The following is a 16,804-nucleotide window of genomic DNA, read 5'->3' as shown; positions in this document are numbered from 1 at the left end:
AGTCTTCATCAGAACCAAAGAGAGAAATTTACGTGAAAAAATAATGTGAATGTTGTTTTTTCCAACAAATGAAAGGAATTTGATTTTTGGACTATTTGATGTTTAATATTATGAAATTGAAAAACATTAACGGATGCATTTATAGACGTGTGTGTGTCTTAACTGGACGCAGATAAAAGCCCATAAAAATCAGTTTGGCTCTGTCCTATATGAAGCTTTATTGTGGTTCTGCAGACATCCTAATGATTATGTTCTAACTTTAGTAGTGACATTTCTATAATGCTAAGTGTTCCAGTCAACTGCCAGTGCAGTTATATCAAAGTGTACACATGCATGAACATGAAAATATGGAAAATAAGATGTTTTTCCTTCTAAAAGTGAAATAAAGAATCTGCCAATAGGACTAGGTGAATTTGTCTGGGTGAAATCTATTTAAAAGACAAAATTAAATCTTAAATTAAGCCATAAAAATTCCCCTTTTAGGAATATTGCTCCAGTAATTTGAAATATTACGTCTTAAAATAAGTATATATTGCTCGAAAAAATAATTTTACATCTTAAAATGTGTATATTTATACCACCCCGCCCCCACACACACAAATATATCCTACTTGAAGCACTGGAGCAGTCCAAATATCCTTATTTCTAGACCAAAGAAACATTTTAAGATGAATTAAAATGATATGTAAATGCATTTGAACTGACAAACTGCTGTTGTCAAATAAAACTTTTCTGTTTCCTTAAATCAAGCAAATCTGATTTGAAAATACGATGTTAAGTATAAAAAAACTAGTTTTATTAGGGATTTTGCTCAAAATAAGATGTTCTCATGATCAAATGACTCAATGGGAGATTCAGGATTTATATAACATCGTGTGTGAGAAGATATTTAAACTACAAACTAGACAAAAATAAGGAATTAGGAGCTACAGCAGCTAGATGCTGAGGCTCAACGTCTGCAGAGTCAGCGCAGAACTTCCTTTCAGATTCGCTCAGGAACAAAGACAGAGATCTTCATCAGATGGGTTCCTACAGTGGGGGCTGCACAGCGCTGTTGCTGTGGAGACGCCTTATTTGGAGGAACAGACCTCCCTTCTCCATCTGATGGATGAGTCTTGGTTTGGAGGTTCAGGGAGAATAGCTTGTTTAGTGTAGGAAGTATCATGGTATGGGCCTGACGGCTGGTTCCCAAAGAAGGAACTCTGAATGTTTTGGACAATATTACATAATTGAACTTTGTGTGAGCAGTTTAACCCTTGTGCTAGCGTTGGGAGTGGGGTCATCTGGACCCCACGAGATAGCACAAGGGATAGGGAGAACCTGACTGTCCTGCACAGCCAGACAGTTTGAACTCCATCAATGTTTTTATGACCATCACTCCTCTCTTTTATAGGTCTGAGTTATCTCTGCTCCCACGTGTGGGCTAATGGATGGCGGAAGTCACGCCGGGCTGCCCTGTAGAGATAACTCCCCGCTTTTTGTTGCTGCTTATCTGCACTACAATTAAGCAGCAGTCTGGTTAAACCGACAAGAAGCATTACGTTTATGGCATTTGAGGCTAAGCAGTGGCGTGTTTGAGTTGCCACGGTGACAGTGAGGGAGATCCAGATGCAGATATAGATGCATTCCTTCAGCATCAGATTATCAGTTCTCAGAGCTCGCGGTTCAACGCAGATGAGTGACGAAGACGGTCTGTTATTGTCTGCGTCAAACCTAAACACCCCACACAGAAAGGTCCCGCATTGGTGTTCTGTTTCACGTCCCCCAGCCGGGACTTGAACCAGGGACCTTCTTGGTGTGAGGCAAGAGCGCTGAGAACATTAGACTCATCTATATCAAGCTTTCTATGGAACAACAAACCTGCAAGAATTAGTCTAAAAACTTTAAAATCTGCAAAAAGCTGTGGAGGATTAGAAATACCTAACTTCCACAATTACTTTCTTGCAAATAGATTACAATATATCTTAAAATGGTTAAAAAATAATCCAGAAACTAACTCATGGTTAGACTTGGAACAGGCGTTATGTGGAAAGATCAACCTGTCAGATCTTCCATTTATTAGCCAAACAGTTAAAAAACAGGATTGTTTCAAAAGTATTAATATAAATGCCACTTTAACAGCCTGGTGGGAATTTCTCAAAATATCAAAATCATCAATTCAACCGTGCAAAATGACACCCATCTGGAACAACCCAGACATCCTCATAAACAAAAAGATTATCCACTTCCCAGCTTGGCAAGCAGGGGGCATAAAACAACTAGAGCACATAATTATTGATAGAAGATTCATAACTCCCCAGGAACTTCAAGACAAACATGGAATATATAACTTCTTGGAATATCAGCAACTTAAATCAATTATTACTAAAAAGTTTAAATACAGAGACAACGATTTAAAGCTACCAGATGTAGTTACCACATGATCAATTTCTCAATGAATAAAACTCTCTCCAAAAATATACAAACTTTATTGCAATTTAGATAACAATATTTCACTTCCAACAACAAAATGGGATGCGGATTTGAGCATCAGCACAGATGAAAGTTTTTGGTCAGAACTTTGTCTAAACACCTTTAAAATGACAAAAAGTCCAAATCTGCAGCTAATCCATTTCAAAACTCTTCACAGAATTTACTACACTGGACAGAGGATGTTCAAGATGGGTCTCAGTAACTCAGACATTTGTCAGCACTGTGACAGTAATCTACCCGACAATTACATGCATGCACTATGGTTCTGCACGCCTGTCCTGGCTCTCTGGCGGCAGGTATGTGCCGATCTATCAGTCTGGCTTAAGGTTTCAATCACAGCTTCACCGTCACTTTGTGTGCTTGGTGACATGAGTGCCATCGATGTAGAAGGAGGATTAGGCTCTATCATTTTCATAACTCTTTGCATTGCTAAAAAAACTATTTTAATAAATTGGAAAAGCAAAAAAAATATAAATATAAGTCAACACAGAAATCTGCTGCTTGATCATATCAGCTTGGAAAAAATGTCAGCCCAAAGTTCAAGTAACTTCGAAAGAATTCGGTCTCTCTGGTCTCCCATAGCTAACTCCGTGACTTAGGGGGTGGGGGGGGCCTGGTCGTCGCTGCTCCTTGCCCTTCTGCCGTGGGCCGGGGTGGGGGTCGGGGCCTCCGGTGCCTGGCGGGGGTTGTTGGGGGCTCCGTTGGTCGGGGGATCGGGTCCGGCGCCTGGGTGGGGCGGGCTGGGGCGCTGCGTGGTCCTTTGGGCTTGGGTGTGGGGGTGCGTGGTGGGGGGGTGGGGTGGTGGTCTGGCTTGGCTTGGGGGGGTGGTCCCTTTGCCTGTGCTGGGGGGGGTTGGCGGGGGGCGCTGCTCGGGGGTGGGGGCCCAGCGGCGCTGGATGGGCTTCCTATCTACGCCTGGGGCTGGGATCGGCCCTTCCCTGGCTCTGGGGCGGGACGGGACAACCCTCTTGGGGCCCCCGGTCGCTCTGGGTGTCCTCCGCTTCGGCTGCGGGGTCTGGGGTGGGGTGGGGTGGGGGGTCTTGTCGGCCCTGACCTGTGGGGGGGCATTCTGGGGGAGGGGGGGGGGTCCACTATTGGTACGGGGCAGGGGGGGTTGACGGGTCGGGGTCTCCGCTGAGGCCATCGGCGGTTTCCCCGGCCGGTTGGCTGCTTCGGTCCCGTCGAGGCCTGACCAGAGCTCTTCTAGGGCCGGCGTTTGGGGGTAGGGGCCTGGGCTTGCTCCGGGGGGGGGCCGGCGCTTTCTGGCTCCTCTCTCTCTGTGTGGGGGGGGTGGTGCTGGGCCTGGGGTGTCGGCGCCTCCGGGGGTGGGGCCCCTGGGCTGGGTGGGCCTGGCCCCCTTGCTAGGGGGGGGGCGGGGGACAGCTGTTTGACCACCGGGGGACAGTCTATCAGCTGTCCCCAACTTACCCCCTTCCTCATATAACCTCATAATAGGGTGAGGGGGTGGGGGGCTTAGCCTGCGATGAGCCTTGAGGGGGGGTTTACTAGGCAGTGGCCCCCCTCCTATGGTTGCCGTATGGAGTGGGCCCCCCCTCTTTCGGTTTTATTTGCACCTTAGACATGTAGGGCCCTTGGTAGGGGGGGTGCTTGGACATCACTGCCAGCAAGCAGCGGATGTCCTCCTAGCACCCTACCCGCCAATTTTAACCGCACCTTAGACATTTAGGGCCCCTTGGTGGGGAGGGTGAGGGGACGTCACTGTGAGTAAACAGGAGATGTCCCCTTAGTGCCCTACCCGCCAATTTTAACTGCACCCCCCTTAGTACACACACCCCTCCCCCCTCAATATATACATCCCAACATAAACACACACACATGCACACACACACAATCTCAAACACACATACACGCACACACATTTTGCAAGGAAGGTGGGACCTGGGTCCGTCTGTCCCCTGCCTCTTCCCTGGTGGGGGGTGCGGGCCCCTTTGCAACGGCGGCCGTGTCCCCGGGGTGCCGGCTTCCTGGGCCCGGCGGTGCTCTCTCCGCGCGGTGGGGCAGTTCACATTACATCTGAGCCGGGGGTGTCTGGTCCCTGGGGGGTGGGTTCTGGTCCTTGCTCCTGAGCGCTGGGCCCCGCCAAATTTCCAACTGTGGCCGAGCCTGGTCGGGCCATATTTATTACACCCCTTGTGGGCCCTCTTTTTTTCCCCGGGGTTCCCCCCTTCTGGGCGGGGGCGGCGGGCCCCCTGCCTTGCTCCTCCCTGGACCAACCGTGGGCCGGGCGGATGGCTGCCTGGAGTGCGGAGCGGGTCTCCCTTGGGGGGTCCTGGCTCGTACCTGGGGTTGGGGCGGGGGGATGCCCGGAACTCCTGGGTGGTGGTGGGGTGCTCGTTTGGGGCTGTGGGCGTCCTTCTCCGGTGGGGCTCTGTGTTGGGTTCTCCCGGCGCGGCGGGGGGGCTGCTCTCCTGGTTGGGCTGGGGCGGCGCTCTCTTTCCCTCCGTGCTTCCTTGGCCTCTGGCTCTGGGGGCCTTGCGGCGGCCCTGCTGGCCCTGGCCTGGGTGGCGGGCTTGGTCGCCCGTGCGGCGGTTGTTCCCTGCCGGTTCCCGTGTGGCGTTGGGGGGATTCCGGCTGCCGCTGCTGCTGCGGTGGGGGTCTTGGGGTGGGGATGGCTGGGCACTCTCCCTCCTTCTTTTCACGTTCCACCATCCATTTTAGAAGAACATAAAACCTCACCTGAGCACTGGTGTTAGCTCAACAGACTGAATGACTGAAATATTTCACACTAGTTGGTTTTAAGGCATAAGTATGCGTGTGAACACTATCTGTTTTGTGTACATGTCGACAGGTGGGCATTTTTGCAGCTAGCAGGTGTGTTTATAACATTTGAGTGTGTGTGTGGACGGGCCCCGCCCTTTTTGTACTGCATTTGAACCTTACCATAATGATTAACAACCAGTAAACTTGTTGCTGTATGCTGCTTCATGGTCTTATCCCCCTTCCCCTCCTATTATCACCCCCTACCCCCCCCTCTCTCTAGCGTCCCTCTCTCTTCTTCCCCTCTTTCCTTTTCCGTCCGGTCCAACACCAAAGATTTTCAGACATGATTGAAATTAATAAAGTTTGGCCTCAATTACAAAAGGGGTTTATTCAGACATACCTTTGGTTTGTCAGAAGATTAATAACCCCTCTTGTTAAAGCAAAATATGTCCAACACAAGAGGCCCTCAGCTCTCGTCTGTCTGCTCAGCTGTTGGACAGGACAAGTTAAAAAAAAAAAAAAAAGCACTGAGGTTTTGAAACTTGTAGCAACATTTCTACCTTTAGATGGTTTTATTTATATGAATTAGCCGCTAGACTCTTTGTGGTCCATTTGAGGCTGTAAGGCTCACAAACACCACTGTGAACTTTACACTGGTGTGGGACGGCCACCTCTGGAGAAATGTAGATTTACCCATTGGTTTGTTTACACGAGTATTTTGCATTTGCTCCGTCTCCATAGCTGTGAGAATCCATGAATTCTTCGGTCTCCAACCTTTTTTCAGGCCATGGATCGGTTTAATCTCACACAATCTTCATTTTTAAGTGTAAACTTTATCTTCATCTTTGTTTGTAAGCTAGCTTTTGTGTGGAAACCACACCTGGTTTTAAGTTTGTTAAATGCAGATTTCTTGTATTTCGAAGTCTGTTTCCTCTTTTCTGCCAAAATTGTTTTTTTCCAAATAAGTTTTATTTTTTTGTTAATTTTGCTAGCTTGGGGGGTTTCAATTTAGCGGCAGCCGCTTGACGAAAGTAGTGGATGGATTTTCAACATGTGACTGAGCGACTTGACATGCAAAAAGAGTCGGATGTGGTAGAGAGAAGCCAGTAGTTTTTCAAAATAAAACTTCCTTCAGAATCTGGTTAAAAATAAAATGGATTTTTTTTTCTTCTTTTCTTTGTAGCCTGGAACAAAATGTGGACCGACTGGTACGGCTGCAATATAACTGGTCCAATTTAGTGGAAATTTTAAAAATGAAACTTGTAAATGATTTTATAATTGGATCGTTGTTTTTTAATGCGTTGTATTGATCCGTCCTGCTGTCTGGACCCTTGAAAAAGAGATCAGTGATCCTGGTTAAAATATAAGTTTACAAATAAAATAAAAAAAAGCAAGATGTGTGCTTTGACCTGAACTCCAGGAAACCCGGCTTCTCCGCTCCACGCTTCCTCCTTCCCAGCAGTGCGGTGCAGCCACGCTCTCATGCATGTGGATGGCTGCAGAAATCCTTGACCTACATCTCCAGCGCTGCAGCCTCCACCCCCTTTTCCCAAAACACCAGGAGGGAAGGAGCTTTTCAAAATTAAGGCTTCTGGCTGAACCTGCTCAAGGAGATCACCGAAAAGAAGATTTTGATTCACTTTAGCTAGAAAGCCACCAGTTAAAGAGGTATTTTGTCTTATGCTAGCCGCTAATATTAATGAATCGACCTTTAGAGAAATAGCAGCACATTGGCATCGTTCTTTAAGTTAAAGTCAAACATTCATGCAGGAATTTCGTTTTTTTTTGGTTGAATCATTGGAATCACCCATTGGACAGAAATCCTGAGGACGAGGGCAACACTACCTTTAAAAATACTGCAAATTTGTTTAAATATCTACAGTAACATCGTGAGATGAAGCTTCGTCTGCAGAGCTGCTGGGTTCTCGGTTGTCTTCGTTCCCACCGTCTCATCAAGTTTGTCAAACTGGGAGTTTTTATGGAGGCTTGGCAAACTTTTTCACTGTAATGAGAAGCAAGTAAGTGAAAAAGAATCGTTTCTTTCTACTAAACACAAACAAACATTTTTCCCCGTTGGTGTCTACGTGAAGATCGGTGTTTCCGTGCTGCTCCGGGTTTGTCGACTGCTGACCTGTTGGTCTGTTTGTTCCTTCATTCCTGTAGTTATTGTTTGTGGGATTGTTGGTTCCTGAAAAGCTGACGGTATTCAGAGTTGGGCTGAAACCAAACCCGGTTCACTCTCACACCGTGAACCGGAGTTGGTTTGGAAGCGCACCAGCAGTTCAGAAGGCCGGGGCCGAGGTCAGAGGTCATTCCTGTGTACACGTTTGTGGCGTGGCCGCAACATTGCGGAGTTGCAAATTCCAAAAAGCCCCACGGCGTTCTCCCCTCCTCTTCATCTGTACGTCTGACTCCTCGTCACGGAAACCGCGTGTTTGCAGCGTGTTTGCAGCGTGTTTGCCGCGTGTTTGCACCGCATCAGCGCCGCCGCAGCTTAACAACATGAGACATTTGTCTCCCGGCGCAGACGTGGATGTATTTTCTTCTAGATGTTTGCTCTGAGGCTCTCAAACACTTTCCTTACAGCCAATGCTTCACTCAGTGAGCTTATTACTCTACATTTTAGATTTCCTTTAACAATTTCTGGGTTTTATTGAGTTTTTTTATGCTGTTTGGCAAAAAAAAACAAACATCCCTAAAATAATGTTTTCAGAAAAATGGTTCAATACTTTAGGAGTCTGAAAGGCTAAAAAGTTCACAATTTCCTGTCGTTTTTCAGGGTCTGATTAATAAATTCACTGTTGATTTGCAAAAAACTGACCTTTTTTTTCCTTTTCCCTTTCGAACAAAGAGAATAACTGAAAATGAAGGACCTTTTGTTGAGTTTTTAGAGATCATTTATTAGAACTTTACTGGACTTACTGACTTTGTCTTCTTTCATAAATATGGAGACATCTTTGCTCTCAGAGTGAAGAACGGGTTTTTCTGTCTTCGGGGCTGCAGCTCCCAGTCCCAGCCGTCCTTCTCCATCCAGGTCATTCATTATGTGGCCACAGGAGGAGATAACGACTTCAATGGATGCTTTCCTTCAGTGGCAATTAAAGTTTTGAACTCTGCAGACGTTTGATTTCGACTCTGGAAAATGGGATCGGCTTTGCTCTGGAGCAAACAAACAAATAAACTCTGGTGCAGCCGTCCCTCATGCATGTGCATAACGCCGGATCACTGGTTCTGTATTTAGTCTGCAGCTCCACACCTCCACACTGCTTATCTCACTCCTCCGCATGCATTTCTAAAAAAAAAGCCTTTTTTTTTTCTTTTCCCAGCAGTACTTGTGTCTCTGCGTTTCAACCATCAAACACGTTGCCTCTCTGCATCGCCTCACTGCGACGTTAAATCTGACCGGACAGCATAGTTAATCTTTAAATAGTTTAAACCCGGTGGCAATTTGAGCAAATAATACATGTCCTTATGTGTCAAACGATGCTTTTCTGTAAAAAAAAGCATCCTTTAGATTGTTTTCACAGAGTCAAAAAGGGCTAAAAGATGCTCTTCATGCTCCGTTCAGAGGCTTCCACTTTATATTTTGTTCTAGTTTTTTAGAAAACTTTTGGGTGATCCTGAAGTTTTGTTGCTCTCAGATTTCTATTGATTTTCTAGAGGTCATAGGGGGTCAAAGTCATGTTTTTAGTTGGAAAGCTTGAAGTGATTATTGATGGGTCGTAACCATGGAAAAGCCTTTCTTCTGGTGTTTAGTTTGGTCTTTGGGAAGTCATCATTTCATATTAAAGCATTTGAGGACAATCTTTTCAGGGCTTTTTGGAACCAAAAACACAGAACCACAGTTTAAGTTCAAAGAGCTTTAACTAAATTTCCAAAAATAACTGCATTTGTTAGCTGGAGGAGTAATATTTTCCACAGAAGGTGACGACTGGACACTAAGATACAATCGCTAATCTCAACCTTAGGCTCAAACTTTAAGAAAAGTTTACAAACATGTTTTTCTCTTTATGTTAGCCCAAAAAAAGATTTTCTTTTGGGATGAGAACTGAATTAAAAAGAAATAAATTTTGGCAATCAATATTTTAAGAAGATTTACTTATTTATTTATTATATGATAAATATTCTGGAATAAAAAAGTATAGATAACTTTAATAGACAAATCTTTTTCTGTTTGGATTGAAGCGTTGTATTTCTCCCCACGGTCGATGCCACACAAACACCGGCACGCCGCTGCTCTGCGGCCTCTGTGACCCACTTGGAGGACGGTCTCAGAGGAGCTCCAACCCGTTCGGGAAACAATGGCGGTGAAACGGGGCTGGGTCCGGGCTCGGGCCGTCCGGCTGCGGCTCGGCGCGGGCTGCTGGCGTCGGCATTTTTACAGCCTCACATTGAGAGTTATCAGAGCATGCAGGCAGGAGATGGAGCAGCTCGAGGGGGGCTGCAGCGGGTCCTGGGCTTGACCCGCTTTGTCAGTTTGATGACTTCATGCGAGCACTGCTGCTCCAGAGATTTACCGGTTTACAGTTCCAGAGCGGGGACATCCAGTTCCATGCCGAAAGGATGAAAAATGAATCTTTCTGCATGGAAGTTCAACATGTGAGGAGGCTTTAGTGACCTGACGATGGCTGATCCAGGGCATTTCCATTGGTTAAGAGAAACCGCCAGTTTGTTTCCAGGTAAGATTCAGCCACTCTGGATTTTAGGAGAGGCGGCAAACATCTGTGAGATGATGAGGCACGTTTGTCCTCACCTGAAGCTGTTTTCCAGCCGGACAAATGTTTCTGGGGGCAGAAATGTGGAGACTTTTTAATCAGATTAAATCACCTGCAGAAACGAGATGAAGGTAAATCAGAGAAGGAGATCAAAGAGTCCGACTTTTGCTGATGACATGAAGACAAAGATCTGCTATTTTACGTCGTTTTTGAGATGGTGCTGACAGAAAAAAAAAGACGAGAAAGCTCACTTTGACCTTTGAAATGGAAACAACTGCATGTTTAATGCAAGTGGTCCCTCCCTGGATCCAGTTCATCACAAGCAGTGGCTGAAATGATGTGTTGGAAATCACCATCTCAGGCCCACAGAACCAGCGCTGCCACGTCCATCGGGCTGACATTTGCTACCCAAAACCAGCAGCGGTCAGCGTTGATAAGAATGCACCGTCTGTACATGTGCATGCGTTTTTGCCGCGGCGAGTGTCTGTCACGCCGCCACGGCCCAAAGTGGAAGGAAGCCTGTGGAGGTTCAGATGGTGACAGATGGTTTGGAGACAAATCCATCGGGGAGTCAGGATCTCTGCCCTGAGACCGGTAGTGTTTTTATTTTAGTTGTTCTATAATTAGAGAATATTTACCTCTCATTTGTCAGAATTTCTGAGCTGGAACTCCTCGTTTTCCCCCTTCCCCACAGGATGAAATGTTACTGATATTACTAAACCCTTTTGTAGTTTCCCTGTTGGAAGCTTTTAAAGGTTGAAATTCATGTTATACCCCTGTTAACTGAAATGTATCATCTGTAGTGGACATTTCTAAACCTGAATATCTTCCAACCACTGTCTACTACTAGATGAACTACTTCTGGTTTCTACAGAGGACATTTGGGGCTTTCCAATGATACCAAATGTGAAGAAGTGGGGCTCAGGTTGTCAGGAGGATTTATATGAGAAAAAGATTTTATCTTCCAGCCAAAATAAGCAAAATATACATTTTTCTGAGGAATTTATTGTCTTGTCTTCAAGAGTTGAGGTTGCTAACCGTTTGGCTGCGGTCAGAAAACACAGACCAGCAAAAGAACTTTCTTTGATCTTTTAAAACCCAAATTTACATGACAGTGAGGCGTTTCTTTACTTTTTTCTTTTATCTAAGCATTTTATAAAGACAGGAGGGTTTAAAAAATGCAAATGTGGTTAAAGCCGTGAGCAGCATTGCGTAGGCACTACCCATACCCGCCATCCTTTGTTTGACCCGCCCCCACTGGCTACACGCCCCTCATTTCCCCCCTTCTGCCCCTGCCACCCTGCTCAGAGCTACACTTAACAAATTCATAAATGACAGATTTTTCAAAATGGTGGCTTTTCTGTTTGTTTTATCTCCATAGTAACCATTGTTCTTTTGGGTCTTCTGGGGGTGACGAACAAATCTACGTAATTTTAGCAAAAATCGGGAAAAGTAATGTTTTGGATATCCTTGCCGACAGGGGTTTTTGTTGACCACGCCCACATTCCTAATCTAAGTAGCTTCCCGGTGATGCTCGAGGAGATCAAAGTCCCTAGGAAGAGTTTACATTTGTAGAAGGTACTAAAGGTAATTTTATTTTATAAACCTAAGATGGTGACCTCTTCCTAAGGTCAAAGGTCAATGAAACTTTGGTTGTAGACTAAACCTGGGTTGTGTCCGAATTCCTTCCCTACTCACTATGTAGTGCGTTCTCCATTTTCTAGTGCTGTCCAAATCTATAATTCCAAAATCAAGTGCCCTGGAAATTTCCCAGAAGTCTCCAGTGTGCATCGATGTTCACTAGATCAGCAAATATAGACCACAATGCATTGCGTCAGAACAATTTTTCCCCAAAAATGTATTTAAATGATTTTTTTTAAATGAACCATCATCGTTTTTATCTTCAGAAGACAGTGGACTCATAAATAATCCTCGCAGTTTCTCCTGTTTTCCTTCAGAAGCGTTTGTGGAGAAGTGATGCTAACATCCAGTCTGAACTTCTGCAGAATGAAAGAGGTGGAGATGTTTGCACGTTCATTCCTCACAGTGGATTAAAAGGTGAGGTAGGATTCTGCAGGTAGAGAGAACCTGCAGAGAGAGAAAGGTTTGAGAAAGGTGAACCTTTCTTCCTGAAACCGTCCAGTGTCTGTGAACTCCCAGAAGCCTCATCACCCGAACCTGCAGCCTGAAGCTGCTGTGAAAACGAAGCTGCTAAAAGCTTCCCAGGACTGTGGCTGTTCAAGTGCATGAACACGTTTGACAGTCTGCTGCCTTACATGCATTCAGTGGTTTATGGGGGGGTGAATTGTTGTTTTGTCTCCTGTCAGTGCAGCTTGGCCGGTTTAAGCCCTAATAGTCTGTAATCATCTCATCTCCATCTAGGTGAGGGGTCAGCATCTTTACTCCAAGAGAGAGCTTCAGAAATGGACTGAAGGTGGGACGGATCATTTTAGGTCCTGGAAATTCTGACTTTTCTTGGTACTTTTCTGTTAGCTCAGATGTGAAATGACCAACTCGACACGAAACGTTTCCCGTCTTCCAAACAGGTTTTGAACCGGCCGATTGAGACCCACCCACCTCTCTAAGGTGGGTCACCTTTCAGTGATGACGCGTGGTCAACTGTATCAAAATAAACAAACGGGGGGGAAAAATCAGGAAATAAGAAATTTTTGTGCATTTAGTTTGACATCCAAACTTTATTTATGACCATCAGTATAATGTTTTTATTGGATGAAATTATGTATTTGAAAACATGTGGGATATTTTAGGAGTCACACTGTTGGAACTTTATTTTGAAATATCAAAAGATTGTTAGTTCTGTAAAGAGCTCCTTTTCAACTTTTATGTTTTCAAGTTCATGGAGCTTCAGCTGCTGAAATCATCAGCTGATGGTTCAGAAGGACTCTCAGTCACGGTGGGGTTTGCAGATGCTTAAGGAGAAGAACTTCACGCCTCTGACGTCTGATTTTTTTGGGTGGATACTTTAAAATTGGGTCCGAAAGTTGTGGATTTCTGTGACTTCTGCTGACAGCTTCACTTTTATCACAAACATTTATTAGTTCCAAGGATTTTTGTGAAGAAAAAAAAGGCACAAACCACGTCTGACTTTGACACGTTTGAACTAAAGTACATTGATTTGTGTGTCAGAGATGCTGGAATTGGCTCTTCCAGAGGAGACTTCTGTCTCCTGCATGGAGGGTTTCCATGGCGAGTTTTCCAAAAGCAGCTGTTTCTGTTTCCTCTGTGGATCTCTGTCTGTGCGTCTTTCATGTTCTCATCAACCACCCACCTCTTTTCCCATTAACGCATCTCTGCATGTGTTTGAGGCCTGGATCTCACTGTGGTTTCTGCAAAGGAAACGGCTGAGGAAGATTTCCGTCCGTATATTTTTGACTGTTTAACGTTTCCTTTCTTACTTAATTTAAGAAAATACATTTTTTAAATGATGCTGTTGATTGTTTCATTACTATAGTTGTGTTTTTATCCTCCAGAGGAAACTATCATTAAGTCCTTGTAATGAGTAAAATATTTACGTTTAGTTTAGTCTAAATTCTAATTTAAGCATCATAATGCTCTACAATATGAAACAAAGCTGACTCATATGAACCTTTCTGTGATGTAAAACATCTTTTTTCAATCAATATCTCTAAAAGAAGCAAGGTTTTCTTTACCAAGAGATTTTTAAGCACAAGTTTTATTTGAGAACGGCGTCAAAAAATGAACAAAAAAGAAAACACGTATGTTGCTGGTTGCATATACCAAATAGAAAGCAAAAAAAATCTTTATTAAATTTTTTTCCTCTAAATCCTTCTGCCATGTGAAACCTCTTTAATTCAATTGTGTTACAAAACTTTTCCCTAAGCAACAAACCCTGAAACAAAGGTTCCGCCCCCCCAAAAATGCACAAAATCTAAAATACAGAAAGGATACAGGAAATAAGAAACGTAAAAAATAAACCGAACTAATCAGAATTTGTGGCAGTTAAACTTACCGTTTTTGGCGACTTTGAAATTGCTCAATTCTGACAACTTTACCTCAGGAATGCTGTTTAAGTTTTTGCGTAATGCGTTTATGAGGAGATCAGCTTTAAATCAAACCACTCCAGCATTTGAGTTAGTTCTAGGCTTGAATAAGAAAGTTGATAAATGTTTTTGTCCCAAACATTCATCTGCTTTAACCATTTTGATGCGTCTTCAGTCAAACACTGGTTTATCAGCAAAATCCCATCTAAACTCGTCTTGAGGGACATTTTCCACAGATGGCGTGTTAATCACAGTTTGGTTAAAGGGCGCCATGAGGAACAGAAAAACACAACAATTCTGCTCATTTAGTATTCCTGACACATTTCCTTTGGGGAACTCAAACCTTTTGATTGTAGTCGTGTGTTGTGAACATAAAAGGTCTGTAAAATCATTTCGTTTTTTTGTGTTCTGGAGTTTTATTCATTGATTTCACCAAGACATCGTTTTGATAGACCATTCATTTTACCAATATAAGCCCAGATTTATTCACACCCATGCCACGTTTTGAACTGCTTGTTCAAATTTAAATGAAGGCTAAGGCTTTAGTCACATGCACCTGTTGGGTTGGCTGCCTCAAGGGACGTCAATAAAGAGAAAGTACTATTCTTGTGCATGTGGTAGGCGTATCATGAAGTATTCGCATGACTGATAAAGGTTATACATGCACAAATGACCTACTGTACAGGTGAGGTTGTTGCACGGTGTCCTTACGCCACACTCTAGTAGTTACTAAGGTGTGAGCATTGGCTCCTTACTGACCGCACACAAGGGTGTGCACATGATACTGAAGCACCCATGGGATGGCCGCACAATCTACTCTGTTATTTTCCAATTTCCTCATTTCTAGCGGTCAGGCTATAGCAAGGAGCGCGCACATATCATGTGAACAGCACTAACGGGCTCCTTGTGCAGTCTGCAGCATTTGGGCCTTTGAAGCAATAAAAACTCTTTACAAGAAGGCTGTTTCTCCCCTTTACTCACCTTTAAGTGTTCATTAAGCCTGTCACCTGCAGCATGGCCGTAGAGCAAAGTGTACATGAACATTTTGACTCTACAGGTTCATTGAGTGATGTACGACCTTGATATTTCATGTGGGTCACTTGCGTGTTCTGTTGTAGGTACCATTTGGGCTGCAACAACCGTTTGGGGTCCTTCGACTAATGTTGACGTCACATTATGTGATTGGCTGTCCGTTGGTCCGATGACGTATCAGACAGTGATTGGTCTGGACAAATTACGATAACACCATAGAAGAAGATATTAATGCGGTCCACTGTAAACAAACAGAGCTCTGACATGGAGCGAGATGATCTTCTAAACGTGCTTTTATTATTATGATTATTATCAAGTGCATTTGCAGTCGAACGAACTGCGGTCCCAAACCCTTCAGATTTAGTGGTTGAATAAATGTAACCTTAAGTTGAAATTTTCCAGGATGGGTTTTTCTTTTCGCAGTGACGGATGTCATCAGTGAACATCTTCTTTCTTTATTTCTTTAAATTCTCTGGTAAATCCATTTATGCTGTAGGAGCTCTCAGAGTGGTGTGGACTGGCACAGCAAGCTGCAAACAGAGAGAGGAAAACAAGGGACGGTGGGCTGTGGTGAGAGGACAATGCCTCCTACATAGGAAGAGCACAATGGTTTCATTCACAGCTGCAGCGACACCATCATGACTCTCTGTTTCTGTCACTGGACAAACAGGCACCCGGAAACTTCCACCATGTTCTCTGCAGCACAAAAAGCACAACTTCACAGTTTCCCAGCCAAACCGTTGCCCTAGAAGATGGTTTTTACATTTCTATTTTGCTAATTGTTGCAAAAAAATGAAAGAATTGTTTGTCATTTGAATAGTCGCGCAGTGGAATTCTGAATTTTTGACACCTTTACGGCCTTCGTGAAGGTTTACTGTCCCGGGATGAATTTCTGTTCCTTTAAATGATGAAGACTGAAAAGAGAAACAGCCCTAAACGTTGTTGTGAAACGTTACTTCTGTCGTTTATTCATTCATGGGTCTTCTGACAGGAAGTTTCCTTCAAGTCCTGTTTAAAAAACTTTAAACTGTTGAGGATTTGAATGTTAAAGGTGTCAACATTGTTCCTTTTTTAAAAAAAAAAAACAACCTAAAAATAAATGAGGGGAACATGTTAACAAGTATTTACAGTCTAAAACTGGCCTCTTTTTTTGTTCTCAGCTCAGCGTCCTATTTTTCTTTCTTTGTTGCGTAACCCAAGACATTTTTGGACGTTGTCTTTTTTTTTTATCCTGTAGACTAAAATATAACCAAACAAAGCCGCTCTTATAGAAACCGACATATTTTTTTACCAACTTGGTTCATGGAACAACAAGGAAGAATATCAACCAAATAGAATAAACGTGTTGAAGATCAACGCTTTAAAGCTCAGAAGGTCGAGGATTGACAAAGATAAAAAATTAAACCTGATGTTTCTTGTGGAGGTTAAAATAACATCCTTTGTTCTGTTTTTTTTGTAAAGAAATAACATTGAATCATCATTATGAAATGGAGCAGAGAGAAAAAGCTGGAGTTGATTTGTGCAAATGTCTTTTTTTTTGTTCCGTCAAGTCACTTCTGTCACGGTGCTAACACGATTCTTTTTGGGGTTCTCAGGTTTGCCAGGGTTCTCCAGCATGTTCGGCAAGAAGAAGAAACGGCTGGAGATCTCAGCTCCGTCGAACTTCGAGCACCGTGTCCACACGGGCTTCGACCCGCGGGAGCAGAAGTTCACCGGACTGCCGCAGCAATGGCAGAGCCTGCTGGCGGACACTGCCAACCGGCCCAAACCCATGGTGGACCCCTCCTACATCACCCCCATCCAGCTGGCGCCCATGAAGGTAGGGAGGGAGTGAAGAGCACG

At 44.1% G+C, this 16,804-nt stretch overlaps 1 protein-coding gene across 6 annotated transcripts in view; it reads left to right on the top strand.

Annotated features, from left to right (window-relative positions):
• The window catches only part of pak5 (p21 protein (Cdc42/Rac)-activated kinase 5), a 61,320-nt gene that overhangs the window by 11,363 nt on the left and 33,153 nt on the right, over positions 1-16,804 (top strand). For 4 of the 6 annotated variants that reach the window (XM_023953077.2, XM_023953076.2, XM_078943214.1 and 1 more), the window contains exon 2: positions 16,558-16,781. In XM_023953077.2, the coding sequence (XP_023808845.1) occupies positions 16,578-16,781 (204 nt within the window). In that variant the 5' untranslated portion in view covers positions 16,558-16,577. Of the gene's footprint in view, positions 1-9,713; positions 9,873-16,557; positions 16,782-16,804 lie in introns of those variants that run through there. The other 2 variants (XM_020714682.3, XM_020714683.3) reach the window with 2 other exon arrangements.

The sequence above is a fragment of the Oryzias latipes genome, chromosome 24, assembly GCF_053564925.1.
Source record: "Oryzias latipes strain Hd-rR chromosome 24, Olatipes_Hd-rR_3.1".
Classification (NCBI taxonomy): Eukaryota; Metazoa; Chordata; class Actinopteri; order Beloniformes; family Adrianichthyidae; genus Oryzias; species Oryzias latipes.
This window is presented reverse-complemented; position numbering and strand designations above follow the sequence as displayed.